At 47.2% G+C, this 16,018-nt stretch overlaps 1 protein-coding gene across 1 annotated transcript in view; it reads right to left on the bottom strand.

Annotated features, from left to right (window-relative positions):
* LOC128066970 (protein FAM169B-like) overlaps positions 1–16,018 on the bottom strand; it is an 88,456-nt gene that overhangs the window by 32,997 nt on the left and 39,441 nt on the right. Inside the window, exons 4-5 of the mRNA XM_052660100.1 lie at positions 7,783–7,868; positions 1,775–1,952 (exon numbers count right to left, since the gene is read on the bottom strand). Coding sequence (XP_052516060.1) covers positions 1,775–1,952; positions 7,783–7,868 — 264 coding nt within the window. The remainder of the gene's footprint in view (positions 1–1,774; positions 1,953–7,782; positions 7,869–16,018) is intronic.

The following is a 16,018-nucleotide window of genomic DNA, read 5'->3' as shown; positions in this document are numbered from 1 at the left end:
TTTAAACTCAGCTTCTGGTTGACTAACAGTCAATTGCCACTTAAAAAAATCAGTTCATGGGTCATGGATGAAAACAAGACCTAGTAAGCAGCTTCAGAGAAAATGAGTGTGAAACTATTGGTCACTCAGTCGTGTCTGACTCTTTGCGACACCATGGACTGTATGTAGCCCACCAGGCTCCTCTGTCCATGGAATTCTCCAGGCAAGAATACCGGAGTGGGTTGCCATTTCCTTCTCCAGGGGATCTTCCTAACCAACGTACTGAACCCAGGTCTCCTGCATTGCAGGCAGATTCTTCATCGTCTGAGCCCCCAAGGAATCCCAAGAAGAGAACTTTCCATCAGATTTGTAGAATTCACGAGAAACGAAGAGGAGGCAGAAATCCAAGCCACCGAGTCTGTTCTGCCTCAATTCAACAGCTTAATATCCTCCTTCCACGCCATACTTCTGGGTCTGCCTTGAGATGAATGAGACATCACACCCAACCTCTGCTTGATTCTCTTGGAACAAAGTCTGGGATATCACGGAGACCAGCAGCAACAGCAGCGCTGGCAAGCTCTTTCTGCCCCTAAACCGTGGCTCACACATCAAGTCCGAATCTATTAACAGTTTTCGTTACTGTTAGTAGGACATTTATAGCACAAAGGATTTTGCCACAAACTGAACACAAGCCATTTGGTAGCAGATGACAGCAAATGAGTGGCCCGAGAAAAGGAATTACCAAAATACTTCCTCTTTGAGGCTTCTCCAGATCCCTTGGTCTATCTAAATGAATGACTAGAGAACACAGCCACCCCAAGGAGTGAAACCGTACATCAAAATCGAAGGACAAACGGCTCTCAATGACCCAAGGAGCTGACAGACGCGGGTGCCTCTGCCTCTATGATCGACTCTGACAAATAATGACCTACAGGGCTTGTCTGCGTGAGACGCAAGTTGTCTCACACCACATGGAGGGGAGGAAAAAAGTGAGGAATGCAGATGTATTCCATCCTGGACACGTGGAACAGACACACATGTGAACACAGCTCAGAACCACGATAGTAGCCTTTGTATCCCCAGGGGAAAAACACTCAACTGAGATAATAGCGTATCTGTGGTGATGTACTTGGGAATTTCACTTTTGCTAAAATTCAGAACTTTGTAAGAATTAAATGATAGGGCCTGACCAGCTGGGTCAGAGATATTGACAGAACTTTCAAAGTCAAAGAAACTATTAAAGAAAGCAATGTCGAAGAAGAGCGTGATCCCTTAGACAAAATAGCACACCCTGCTCCTCACCACCCCTGAAATCAAGTCCCAGGGCTTTACCCTAACCTCGCTATCGTGGCCGACCTCCCTCTTTTCTGAGGTAATGTCTATAAATCTTGGCATCCAGTGCGCCTTTGCACCACATGTCAGCTGTTAGCAATGGTGTTTTTCCTGAGAGCAAACTGGTAACATTAAAGAAAAGAAACGAATAGCATTGTGCTTGCAAAGTCATTTTACAACCATTCATGGCAACAACCATTTTACAGGGGACGGGGCACTACCCGGGAACCCAAGGGCTGTAAGGGATCTTCATCCTTTTGGCCAGTAAAACGAGAAATGTGGTGAAATCAAAATCCATACCTTGGGCTTATTTACATGACAGCTGAGCTAGTGGCAGTTCTCGCGCCAGAAGATTGTCTCCAAGGAACATCTGTGCTCAGGGCGTCCTCCGAGCAGGCAGACACCCGGAGCCTCCCCGCAAGCCTGAAGGGGTGGTGGCCCCACGTGGCCGCGTGGCCCTCACCTTTCCTTTTGGTTGTGTAAAATCCAACAGCTGCTCCATTTCGCCACAGAATCTTAGCCTCCTCCTTCACAGAGTGAGGTAAAAAAAACATGTCATCATCATCCAAATTCCTTTCTAGTCTTCCAAAAATAACGACATTCAGAATGAAAAGCACAATCCTTTCCCCAAATGACTGAACCTTTGAAGGAAAAACAAAAAGAACATCTAAGTGAGACAAGTAGGGAAAGTCAGACACAATAAATTCGATGCTTGGAATCGACCCACACGCCGGGGGCCAGGTGTGGGCCCCCCCACCGTGCAATTCTTCTCGTGCTTGAGATCCAAACTGAGGATCACAGTTTCTCACGGAGGTTTTCTCAACCCTGGCCTTTCACACCCACCCTGGCCTCCAGGAGCCGGGGGGAGGGCCAGAAAGGCCCCCTTGGTCTCCAGAGCCACAGACGGGGAGTATGAGGAGGCAGAGGGCAGTCACATATCAGTGAAACAGGAGGTGACTTCCAGGCAAGCCATCTCAGCAGAGACCTGGATGTGTCCAGGGAGCAACCCAATCTGCCATATCTTTAACAACAGCTCAAGGATTCTGACGCTCAGAGCAAGGTGAATAATAGAGGGTCATATCTGGTGTGCAGTTGCTACACCAAGATCAACTGATTTTCAATGACTTGTGACAGATTTTGAGTACATACTAGTGTCTCAACCCCACAGAGTTGCTGGAACTCAAGGCCCAGCCCATCCCAAGGCTACATATGGAACCATCTCTCACCCATTGCAATGTCACGACAATTGAGGAAACTGTACTGTGGTCAAGCTCAGGCCCACAAAAGGGCTTCATCATTACCAAGTCAAAATGACTTCCTGTTCCTGCCTGTCAGCATTCTCTGCATGCATATAGCCCATGGCTGGCACAGATCAGTTGCTCGGTCATGTCCGACTTTTTGCACCCCCATGGACTGCAGCATGCCAGGCTTCCCTGTCCATCACCAACTCCAAAAGGTTGCTCAAACTCATGTCTGTTGAGTCGGTGATGCCATCCAACCATCTCATCCTCTGTTGTCCCTTTCTCCTCCTGCCTTCAATCTTTCCCAGCATCAGAGTCTTTCCAAATGAGTCAGTTCTTTGTATCAGGTGGCCAAAGTATTGGAGCTTCAGCTTCAGCATCAGTCCTTCTAATGAATATTCAAGGTTGATGTCCTTTAGGTTTGACTGGTTTGATCTCCTTGCAATCCAAGGGAATCTCAAGAGTCTTCTCCAACTCCTCAGCTCAAAAGCAGCAATTCTTTGGTGCTCAGCCTTCTTTATGGTCCAGTTCTCACATCCATACATGACTACTGGAAAAACCATAGCTTTGACTATATGGACCTTTGTTGGCAAAGTAGTGTCTCTGCTTTTTAATATGCTGTCTGGGTTAGGTATAGCTTTTCTTCCAAAGAGCAAGCGTCTTAATTTCACGGCTGGCACAGGTGGTACAAATGAAGGCCTCCTGCACCCACAGCAGACATAACTAATCGATCCCCATTCTATGTGACTGAGCCCAGATACAGTCTAAATTCAGCCCTCTGGACAACTACAAGAAACCACTAAAATGTGGCACTTGAGGTAAAACCAAACAGCCAGTGACACAATGACAGTATTATTAGATTTTACTCCAACAACATTCCCATATGACAGCCTAAGGGCCTGGGTGTGTATCACCCTTTCGTATGCACCACGATGAAATCAGCAAGAGTATTATTAATGCCTGGGCTGAGACTGCCACCCACATGCTACCGTTTGATTCTTACCAGCCACGAGGAAAATCCTGGTTTACAGGTGAGGAAACTGAAGCTCAAAGAGGGTAAGCAGTTACATTTGTTTATTTCACTGCCTTGTTCACAAGAGGACTTAAGACAGTTGGATGAGGGCTCTGCCAAAGGCAGGCCAGGTCTGCAACCCCAGACCAGGACTTCTGAGTCCCAGGCCAGTGGACCTGCTGCAGCCTAGATTTTCGTCCATGAGGGCTCTGGGAGAGGGAACTGCTGCTGCGTGCATGCTCAGTCGTGTCCGACTCTTTGCAGCCCCCTGGACTGTAGCCCACCAGGCTCCTCTGTCCACAGGGTTTTCCAGGCAAGAATACTGGAGTGGGTTGCCATGCCCTCCTTCAGGGGATCTTCCTGACCCTGGGACTGAACTCACTTCTCCTGCACTGCAGGCATTTTCTTTACCACTGTGCCGCATGGGAAGTCCGTTAAGTTTGACATAAATATGATGCTTGGTTTTATATTTAATGTGTGCTGTGCTCAGTGGCTTCAGTCGTGTCCAGCTCTTTGTGACGCTAAGGACTGTAGCCCACCAGGCTCTGTCCATGGGATTCTCCAGGCAAGAATACTGGAGTGGGCTTCCATTTCCTTTTCCAGAGGATCTTCCCCACTCAGGGATCGAACCTGAGTCTCCTGGATTGCAGACAGATTCTTTCACTGCTGAGCCACCAGGGAAGCCCTTTATATTTAATCCTTGACCCTTAAATATTTATCATCATCATCATTTGTGGTTGTGGCTTCTCGGCTTAGATTTGCCGGGAGAGCTTCAGCAACTCACAGTTCGTTTCAGTTTGTTTCTTCCACAAGTCAAGGGAGAAGACTGCCTCAGTGGTCTGTCAAACACTTTTATGTTTTTCAGATGCTTCAGTAATAAAAATAAATCAGCTTGCGGCCCTCTAACAAATGGCACGAAGTACTTAGTGCCAATAAACTTATTAATTGGCCCAGAATGCAAACTATTTCACCTTCATCTGGAGCCAAATCTTAGATGAGAAAAAGATTTGCAAAAGCCACACCAGCTTAACTCTGAGAAGCCACCCCAATTTTGTATTTCAGACAGTAGCAGCCAAATCAAGTTCTGACTTTGAGAATAACTAGTTCATCACGAAACCCGACGGGTGTGATGTGGGAGGTTATATTTTTCAACTTATAAAACCAAAAAGTTCAGAGGAAAGCCAGAAGAGAAAAACAGATTGCATCTGGCAGAAGGGAAATAACCGATCAAAACCTGGCAGGAGAATAAAGGAAAAAAAGAAAATGCACTTAATTTGTCCAATTTCATTATGGGGAGCGGGGTAGGGGGAGGAATGCGTGACATGTGATTCTGACTTAGAGACATTTCTGAAAACAAAAAACTAAGATCCAGTTCTAATCCCTCAATTAGGGCCACTAATGATGTTCACAGAAAGAATACTAAGGAAGCTGGGTTTCAGTTTGGTTTGGTTTGGTAATTTGTGAAGAAGAGCTGGCTAAGAAATAGAATGCAATTAAAAGGAAATAAGTCAAGACCCCAAGTTCTATAAATTGAGAGGAACACTATCCCCACACACAGCTGGGGCAGACAGATCTTTACAACCTGGTTCATTAAGTGGAATTAACACTCCGTTTCTGTTCACAGCATTAGCCACATTTTCAGAAAATGTGAGGGCTTTCCTCGTCTAAACTTGGAATTGATACACAAAGGAATTTACCACTCTTGTTCTGGAAAAAAAACTATATATATACATATATGTATATGTGTATTATGTATGTATATTTAAACAGCAACCCAGACTGTTCCTGGAATTTAGAACACCCAGTCACTCATGCCACCTGCTTCATCTATGGACAGTGACACGCACAGCTACGTCAGGCAGCCTCACTGAGTACACCATGCTTATTTGCTGAACCTCCAGCCACCGTTAATTTACTGGAAGAAAGCCCTTTTCAAAATAATATCTATCAAATCAATTAAAACCAGACCTGAAAACGTCCTGCCATTTGTGACAATAAGGATGGAACTGGAGGGCATGATGCTGAGTGAAATAAGGGGAAAAACAAACAGTGCATGATCTCACCTATACGTGTAACATTAAAGGGTCAAACTCACAGCAACAGAGGCTAAGTGGCGGTTGCCAGGGACTGGGCGTGGGGAAAAGGGAAAGATGATCGGTAGGTTCAGACTTCCAATAATGAGATGGACAAGTTCTAGGCACAGTGATTGTAGCTAACGATACCTGCGTTATATACTTGAAAGTTGCCAAGAGCATAGGTCACCACACAAAAAGAAACGGCAATTAGGTGATGCAATGCAGGCTTAACTAACACTGTGGTGGTAATCATTTTGCAGTGTATCAGTGTATCAAAGCAAGACTGAGCACCTTAAACCTGTTCTTTAGCCGCTAAGTTGTATATGACTCTTTTGCGACCCCATAGAATGTAGCCCACCAGGCTCCTCTGTCCATGGGATTTCCCAGGCCAGAATCCTAGAGCGGGCTGCCATTTCCTCCTCCAGGGGATCTTCCAGACCCAAGTACTGAACCCACGTCTTGGCAGGCAATTCTCTACCATTGAGCCCTCCTTAAACTTACACAGTGTTATATGTCAATCGCATGCATGTGTGCTAAGTCACTTCACTCACGTCTGACTCTTTGTGACCCTGTGGACTGTAGCCCGTCAGGCTCCTCTGTCCATGGGATTCTCCAGGCAAGAATACCGGAGTGAGTTGCCATGCTCATCTCCAGGGGATCTTCCCAGCCCAGGGATTGAACCCATGTCTCTTACGTCTCCTGTATTGGCAGGCAGTTTCTTTTTTTTTTTTCGGCAGGCAGCTTCTTTACCACTTGTGCCACCTTATACCTCAACAAAGCTTGTGGAAGTGATAACCTTGAAACATACTTGAAAAAAATAACCCATAGAAAGGGCACAAATATTTGCTAACAATATATGCAATAAGAGCTTGCAGCTATAATATGGAAAAACTCTTACAACTCAACAGTAAAAAATCAATCCAATTAAAAAGTGGGCCAAGGATTTTCATAGCTACTTTCACCAAAATGGACAAAGAGTACATGAAAAGATGCTGAACATCCTTAGCCACAGGGAAACTTTACCCTTGCCATCCTTAGTCTCTGTAAAACCACAGCACCTCAAAGCCCACCAGGCCTGCCATCAGAGAGGATAGAGTTTGTGTCCAGTTAAATCACTTACTAACTATGTGGCTCAGCTTCAATTTCTTTGTCTACAAACCAAATACCTTAAAGATTCTGAAGTCAGATAATCCCTGTCAAAAGTCTAGGTAATACACAGGCCAGCATCTAGCACAATATCGAACTCATAGTAAGTACCAATAAATCTACTGGAATGTAATAAAACTTCATTCAGTCATGTCCAACTATTTGCGACCTGTGGACTGTAGCCCACCAAGCTCCTCCATCCATGGGATTCTCCAGGCAAGAATACTGGAGTGGGTTGACATTTCCTTCTCCAGGGGATCTTCCCAACCCAGGGATCGAACCCAGGTCTCCCACATTGCAGGCAGACGCTTTAACCTCTGCACTGCCAGGGAAGCCCAATAAATCTACTGGAATGTAATAAAACTTCCCTACACACTAGAGAGATGATGTGGATTAATGTTTCAGAATTAAGACAGAGGCCACTCAGGAAGGCGAGAGAGATTTACCAATAGCCAGCTGTCTGTTACATATAGCCATTAACACTTTTTCTTGAAGGTGGGGTATTATAGATGAAACGGTGCCCACCAAAAAGATATTAAAGTCCTAACCCCCAGTGCTGTGAATGTGATTCATTTGGAAAAAGAGTCTTAACCACATCAAGATGAGGTCATTAGGGTGGGCCCTAATCCAACATGACAGGTGTCCATATAGAAAAGGGGAATTTGGACAGGGACAGAGGCATGAGGATGGGAATATACGGGGAGAGCACCACTGATAAGCCAAGGAAAGCTGAAGTTAGGAGACAGGCCTGGGGCAGATTCTCCCTCACCGGCCTTGGAAGAAACTGACCCCGCCAACACCGTGCTTTTGGACTCCAGCCTCTGGGACTGGGAAATAACACATTTCTGTTGTTTAGACCACCCCGTCTGCTGGCACTTTGTTAGAGCAGTCCTATAAAATGAATCCACAGGGGCAGACTAACTTACTAACATGATAATAAGTGCACTGACCTTTACAACCCGTTTCACAGTATCCACTTAAGTTTGCAATGCCTCACCTTCATCAGACCTTCCCTTGAAGGATCAGAGGTCCTTAGTACATCTTCAGTGGTCCACCAGGACTGCTTCACATAAACAGCCACAACTGAAAGAGAAAGCCAAGAGAAAATGAGGCGGTGCACATGGCCATCAAAGGGGCAGCTTTACCAGCTTGCAGCCACTGTCAAGATGCAAAGGACAGTTCATGCGTGAGAAAAGAGATGATGTTTCTAGGATGAGTTGTCTGAGAGCACTCACCAGGACGGAGCGACCACTCTCACCTGAAAGGACTTCACAGGTGTCTGCAGAGACGGCCTAACGACCCCAACACAGGATGTACCCCAGGGCTGTTGGGTGCAGGTAGTACTGACAAATTCAATGGATGAGAATTATATTTCTTTTTTTAAAGTCCAACTATATAACCCAACTTGGAACTCCGCAAATGTAGGCAAACCCAACATTATCTAAGGGCATGGAATGAGCCCTCATTATCCTGGGTGCTGGGTTTGGCACTGGCTTCTTTTACATGCTTTTCTTCCATTCTCACAATGAAATTGACATCTGCATTCTTCTGAAGACACTGACATTCTGAGAAGGAAAGGCAACCAGCAGGGAGGGCTGAGGTCAGGTCTGGCCCTCAGACCCAGGACTCCAAGCTTAATGCTCTTTCTAAGATGGGTCAGTTGCAGATGGGGCAAATTGTGCAGGGGTGGTGGGGGTCTTGGATAAGAGAACTCTGGGGCTAGGACCTACAGGAGAGGGAGGGTAGAGACATCTCTCCTACCCCACTCCTGCCCCCATGTTCTGAGACAGTCACTGAGACCTGTTGATTCCACCCACTCTGAGTTTGGACATGGGGGCTTCCCTGGTGGCTCAGACAATAAAGAATCCACCTGCAATGCAGGAGATCCGAGTTTGATCCCTGGGTCAGGAAGATCCCCCGGAGAAGGGAATGGTTACCCACTCCAGTATTCTTGCCTGGAGAATCCCACGGGCAGAGGAGCCTGGCAGGCTACAGTCCATGGATTTGTAAAGAATCAGACATGACTGAGCGACTAACACCTGCTGCTTAGTAGAGGTGATCTGGAACACCCTCAGTCTCACCAGGCGCCAGCTTTCTCATCGGAGCTACCCAGGCTGATCAGCCGAGGTGGCTGACGAGTTCGGATGAGGATCAGATGTGGAACACCCAGCTCAGGACCAGGCAGGCAGGGGCACTCAGCATCTGCTAATTAACACGCCAGTTCCTCCCTGCTCTTGCTGCAGCAGCCAGGCCCCATCGTTCCACCTGCCGCCTCCCGACAGGATCCACCCCCCAGAGCTCCGGATGCCGGCTGGTCTGTCCCCACCCGTCCCCTGTCCCAGTCTCCACTGCCAATCTTTCCATCCTAAAGGGCTGCTCCAAAGGCAAATCCAGTCATGGCCTCTGCCTCTTATCTCCCAACAGGGCAGCTCTCCTTTCGTGGCTTAAAAATCACATTTTAAAACACTAAAGTCACTTTGGCTGCTTTCTGGCAAATTTTTTTTTTTAAGATTGTTTTTTAAGGGGAGTTTTAGGGCTTCCCTCGTGGCTCAGGGGTGACTAGTCTGCCCGCCAATGCAGGAGACATGGGTTTGCTCCCTGATCCAGGAAGACCCCAGATGCTGCAGGGCAACTAAGCCCCTGCACCATAGCTATTGGGCCTGTGCTCTGGAGCCCGGGAGCCACAACCACGGGGCCCACGTGCTGCAGCTACTGAAGCCTGCGTGCCCGGGAGCCCATGCTCTGCAACAGGAGAAGCCACCACAGCAAGAAGCCTTCCCACCGCAGCAAGTAGGCTGCCCGCCGCAGCGAGCAGCCTGCAGCGAGAAGCCTGCCCACCGCAGCAAGAAGCCTGCCCGCCGCAGCGAGAGAGTAACCCCCACTCTCCGCAACCAGAGAAAAACCCTTGCAGCAACAAAGACCCAGCACAGCCAGAAATAAATAAACAGAATTATTTTTTAAAGCAAGTTAAGTGCTTTTAAAAGAGAAGTTTTAGGTTCATGGCAAAATTGAGAGGAGCGAACAGAGATTTCCCATATTCCCCCTCCCCAGACACACAACCCTTGTTACCATCATCTCCCAGCAGGGTGGGACATTTGTTACAACTGATGGACCTAAACTGACACTTCGTGATCGCCCGACGTTTCCATCAGGGTTCACTCCTGTACACTCTATGGGTTTGGACCAGTGAATCATCACACGTACCTATCACTACGATATCACACAGAGTCTTTCCGTTGCCCTGAAAGCTCTCTGTGCTCTGCCTGCTCACCCCTTCTTACTACCTCCTACCCCTGGCAACCACTGATCTTTTTCCTCTCTCCTTAGTTTTGCCTTTTCCAGAAGGCCATATAGTTGGAGCCATACAGTATGTGGCGTTTTCAGATTAGTTTCTTCCTGAAGCAAAGAGCTGACTCATTGAAAAGACCCTGATGCTGGGAAAGATTGAAGGTCGGAGGAGAAGGGGACAACAGAGAATGAAATGGTTGGATGGCATCACTGACTCAATGGACATGAGTTTGAGTAAGCTCCGGGAGTTGGTGATGGACAGAGAAGCCTGGAGTGCCGCAGTCCACAGGGTCGCAAAGAGCCAGACACAACTGATCGACTGAACTAACAGTGAAATGCGTTTAAGTTTGCTCTATGTCTGTTCATGGGGCTTCCCTCATAGCTCAGTTGGTAAGGAATCCACCTACAATGCAGGAGACCCCTGTTCAATTCCTGGGTGGGGAAGATCCCCTGGACAAGGGATAGGCTACCCACTCCAGTATTCTTGGGCTTCCCTTGTGGCTGAGCTGGTAAAAGATCTACCTGCACAGGGGAGCCTGGTGGGCTGCCATCTCTGGGGTCACACAGAGTCGGATATGACTGAAGTGACTTAGCAGCAGCAGCAGCAATGCGGGAGACCTGGCTTCGATCCCTGGGTTGGGAAGATCCCCTGGAGAAGGGAAAAGCTACCCACTCCAGTATTCTGGCCTGGAGAATTCCACGGACTGTATAGTCCATGGGGTCACAAAGAGTCAGACGAGTGAGCGACTTTCACTTTCTCGTGTGTGTTCATGGGGCTTCCCAGGTGATGCTGGTGGTCAAGAATCTGCGGGAGACATAAGACACACATGTTCCATCCTTGGGTCAGGAAGATCCCCTGGAGGAGGGCACAGCAACCCACTCCAGTATTCTCGCCTGAAAAATTCCATGGACAAGAGCAGCCTGGGGGGCTACAGTCCAAGGGGTCACAAAGAGTCAGACACGACTGAGCACATGTCTTTTCATAAAGACACAGATATTTCATAGCTGAAAATCATTTTCAGCACTGTATTCAGTGCTAAAATACTCCATTGTCTGAATGTACCATAGCTCAGTCCTCCTCCACTATCTTTTTATACTACTTTTATTGCCATTTTTATACCTGCTTCTCAAGACAGGTATCTGAGCCTCCAGGGGTCCAGGAGCCACAAGATTAAAAAAAAATACTACTTCCCAGTCAAACCTTTTTAGCTGGAGAATTGAAGGAAAACAACCCAGAGTAGAAAACAAAAGTTCCTTGAACATTTAACGTCAGGCTCAAGACTTTAAAACAAATTTTGTGAGGCAATCGACTTAAGCTGCCACCACCTTCCTCCCTATTCCTCTCTGTTCTTGGAGGAATCGAAGACCAAATGATGACATCAGCTATTATTGAGCACTAACTCTCACAGCCAGTTGCTTCTTTCCAAAACCCAATAGCATCTAACTCACTGTCAGTTTCATACCGGTGGTGAATCTCGTCTTCTCCAACAACAGTTACAAAATTGATAGAGCCAACTGAGAGAGAGAAGAGCCAATTAAATGCTTAACATCTGCCTTCATTTATTCAACTAAATTCATGCTCCAAATGGCACCTACTGGAACTTTCAGGAGGCTTATAAAACCATAAGGATTATTTTCCCACTTAACAAGGTAAATCAATAAAAGATGTTCCATTTACTAACATGGTGTATTACTTATAATACAGATGTTCAATTTACCGAGACAGTTTCAAACAGGAAATGTGTTACGACTTGCTGTTTGTGTGGTGCCTTGCAAAGTTTCACGGTGCACTGCAGAGCATTAATTAGCCACACAAGTTGTCACAGAATAGATGGAATTTTTTGTTTTTTCAAAACTAATCTTAAGCTGTTAAGTATACATAACAATGAAGGTGAAGTCTGATCAAATTTAATAGGCTTAAAATGCATTGTCTCAAAAAACGACTCTTGAAAAAGAGAATCAGCCTTCCAAAGAACAGCAGCTTTTGATCCAAAAAGCCTGCGACCCAGTCAAGAGGAGACAGGCAGGAGGAACGGGGCGGAGCCCTTGGAGAGCAGCTGTTCCCAGCTCAGCAAGGACCGCAGAGCCAGCCTCGGGGCATCACTTCCGAGACACTGGGGCCAGCAGTTTCCGAGAGGCACAAAGTAGAAACCGCACATCTGTAGATTTAAAAGACAAATAGAACCCTGAGCAGAACCCTTTGGCTCTCCACCACGTAGGACCTGGGAGAATGGACCCCTGCAAATGACTGAGCCGTGGTGTCAGCAGTCCACAGGGCACTGCGGGTGGCAGGCCAGCCTCACTGCTCTGATTTAGTGCCCATCTTCCCCCAAGTGACAGGTGACCACAAAGAAGATGCCAGTAATGGATTGTATTCTGTGACACCCCAAGGTTTCCCAAACAAGTTAAGACAGTGAGGCTGACTCCCAGTGGCCTGGCTTCATCAAGGCTCAGCAGGATGAACTGAATTCTACCAGCTGGGGCTGAGTTTCCGGACGCACAAATGGCCCAGCTCCCCAGAAGCCACTGAGTAAGTCTGCATCCTTGCCCCTGGAAATCGGTAGCCTGCAGAGAAGAGAGAGCTAAATAGGCTGCTGCAATATGGGGCAGGATGTGATAGATTCTGGAATCAAGCTGGGAGCCAGAGTCCAGAGGACCCAGAGGAAGGGTCAGTTCTGCTGAGGGGCTGAGAAATTAGAAGATGCTTGCTCCTTGGAAGGAAAGCTATGATCAACCTAGAGAGCATATTTAAAAGCAGAGACATTACTTTGCCAACAAAGGTCCATCTAGTCAAGGCTATGGTTTTTCCAGTAGGCATGTGTGGATGTGAGAGTTGGACAATAAAGAAAGCAGAGCACAGAAGAATTGATGCTTATGAACTGAAGTGTTGGAGAAGACTCTTGAGAGTCCCTTGGACAGCAAGGAGATCCAACCAGTCCATTCTAAAGGAAATCATTCCTGGATATTCGTTGGAAGGACTGATGCTGAAGCTGAAACTCCAATACTTTGGCCACCTGATGCAAGGAGCTGACTCATTGGAAAAGACCCTGATGCTGGGAAAGATTGAAGGTGGGAGAAGGGGATGACAAAGGATGAGATGGTTGGATGGCATCACTGACTCGATGGACATGAGTTTGTGTAAACTCTGGGAGGTGGTGATGGACAGGGAGGCCTGGCGTGCTACGGTCCATGGGGTCGCAAAGAGTCAGACACGACTGAGCGGCTGAACTAAACTGAACTGGGGAAGTGTCCATAGGAAGCTGGCCAGATCAAGTTCTGGATCGCCGGGTAAGGCGTCAGAACAGGCAGAGATGACAGGCGAGGGCAGGTTAATCCTTGAGAAGAGGCACAGAGCCAGGCAAATCCAAGGCCACTCAGGACACCTCAAGCAGTGTGCTGGGCGAGGCTTAAACATGGGAGAGGCAGAAGGGCAAACATCGATTATAGCAAGGTTGCAGCAAACACGGCTAACGTGTAGAAGCCCATCACTCCCCTACATGCCAGCAATGGACAAGCGGAATTTGAAATTACAAACAATACCATTTATGTTCAGTTCAGTTCAGTCACTCAGTTGTGTCTGACTCTCTGTGACCCCATGAATCGCAGCACGCCAGGCCTCCCTGTCCATCACCAACTCCCGGAGGTCACTCAGACTCATATGCATGGAGTTGGTGATGCCATCCAGCCATCTCATCCTCTGTCATCCCCTTCTCCTCCTGCCCCCAATCCCTCCCAGCATCAGGGTCTTTTCCAATGAGCCAACTCTTCACATGAGGTGGCCAAAGGACTGGAGTTTTAGCTTTAGCATCATTCCTTCCAATGAACACTCAGGACTGATCTCCTTTAGGATGGACTGGTTGGATCTCCTTGCAGTCCAAGGGACTCTCAAGAGTCTTCTCCAACACCACAGTTCAAAAGCATCAATTCTTTGGTGCTCAGCTTTCTTCACAATCCAACTCTCACATTCATACATGACCACTGGAAAAACCATAGCCTTGACTAGATGGACCTTTGTTGGCAAACTAATATCTCTGCTTTTTAATATGCTATCTAGGTTGGTCAAAACATTTCTTCCAAGGAGTAAGTGTCTTTTAATTTCATGGCTGCAATCACCATCTGCAGTGATTTTGGAGCCCAAAAACATAAAGTCTAACACTGTTTCCACTGTTTTCCCATCTATTTCCCATGAAATGATGGGACCAGATGCCATGATCTTAGTTTTCTGAATGCTGAGCTTTGAGCCAACTTTTTCACTCTCCTCTTTCACTTTCATCATTAGCACCCCCCAAAAATGAGATACTTAGGCTTATACTAAATGAAATACTTACATTTAATAATCTAAGAAAATATGTATAAAAGCTATACAAGGAAAATTATTTACAAAACTGTGATGAACAAAATCAAACAAAAACTAAATAAAGAGATATTCAGTGTTCTTGAATAGGAAGCTTCAATAGTATCAAAATGCCAGTTCTTCCCAACTTGACGTATAGATGCAATACAATCCAAATGAAAATTCCAAGAAGTTATTTTGTGGATTTCCCTGAAATGATTCTGAGGTTTACCAAGAGAGGCAAAAGACGATACTAGAAGAGAACAAACCTGGAGAATGGACACTACCCAATTTCCAGGTTGCGGTAACCCAGACAGTACGGCATCAGGTGAACAGACAGATCAATGGAACAGAATGTAGAGCCCAGAAACAGACCTACATGAATGTAGTCAACTTCTACATAGTCAGCTTTGACAGAGGAGCTGGAGAAGGAACTGGCAACCCACTCCAGTATTCTTGCGTGGACAGAATCCCATGGACAGAGGAGCCTGGAGGGCTGCAGTTCACGGGGTCGCAGAGCGTTAGACACGACTGAGTACACACCCATGACGGAGGAGCAAGTGCAAGACAGGAGAACGCAGACAGTCTTTCTAACAAACGGTGCTGGAACAAACGGACATCCACGTGCGAGAAATAAATCTCAACACATAACTTTCACTCTTCACAGACGCCACCTCTACAGACATAAACCAGTGCCGACAGGGAGACGAAACAGGAAGCACTTTGGACACGGCCCTGTGGACCCGGTGTGAGAGAAGACAGGGCTCAGCGCCAGGCGGGGCTCACAGTCCAGCTTCTTCAGTTACTAGCTGCATGAGCCCCTGCCCCACCTTGGGTCCCCTGTCTGTCATATGGAGCCCTCAACATCCTCTTAACCTAGTCTTTACGCAGTTTTGCTGAAACAGCTCATTTCACTCATCTGCTTTACCCAAAGTGTCTGAAGCTTTTCGGTCATTTCCAAAGACTTCCTCCACCTGCTTCAGGTGTTTCTCTGGGATTCCAAAGAAGTATGAAAAGCCCTTGTTATTTGCTGGCTTTTGTCAAGGACACAATGGGAGCTCTTGCTAACACCCTGTTTCTTCCTGGGAGCTCCCTTGCCAAACTTCCTGCTCCGGTTTGCATGGGAAATGTCTGCCTTTCTTCCCCACATTGACCACTACCATCCTGTCCGCCACCTCCCAGTGTGAGTGGGGACACGCTCCTACCCATCGCACGTGGTCCTTTTCCATCAGGGAGCGTTAGCCGACCGTCATGTTCCTTGCTTCCTCCTCCCAGGCTTGTGAGGACAACCATACCTGATCAAGGCACACACTTTCACCTGCCCAGAAGCTCCCAAGATTTTTAAACCTTTCACCTTGCCTAAGATTTCTTAATGGAGCTAAACCCTTTTTTATTTAAATATCTTTAAATAAAACAATCAACTTTTAAAAGCTGGGTGAGGGAGAGCTGGTTGCCACCCGTCACCTGGCACGGGGCGGCAGGGGGGCTGTGGCAGTGGGGAGCTCTCCTGAGAAGGACTTGAAGGAGCAAGGATCGGTGACCTTGGCGGGGGACGGTGGCCCGTGTGCCCTGCTTGCTCAGCCTCCTCATCTGCCAGCACCGAGGATAGGGG

Source organism: Budorcas taxicolor, chromosome 21 (genome assembly GCF_023091745.1).
Source record: "Budorcas taxicolor isolate Tak-1 chromosome 21, Takin1.1, whole genome shotgun sequence".
Classification (NCBI taxonomy): Eukaryota; Metazoa; Chordata; class Mammalia; order Artiodactyla; family Bovidae; genus Budorcas; species Budorcas taxicolor.
The sequence above is the reverse complement of the archived record's forward strand: the minus strand, read 5'-3'. Positions and strand labels throughout refer to the sequence as shown.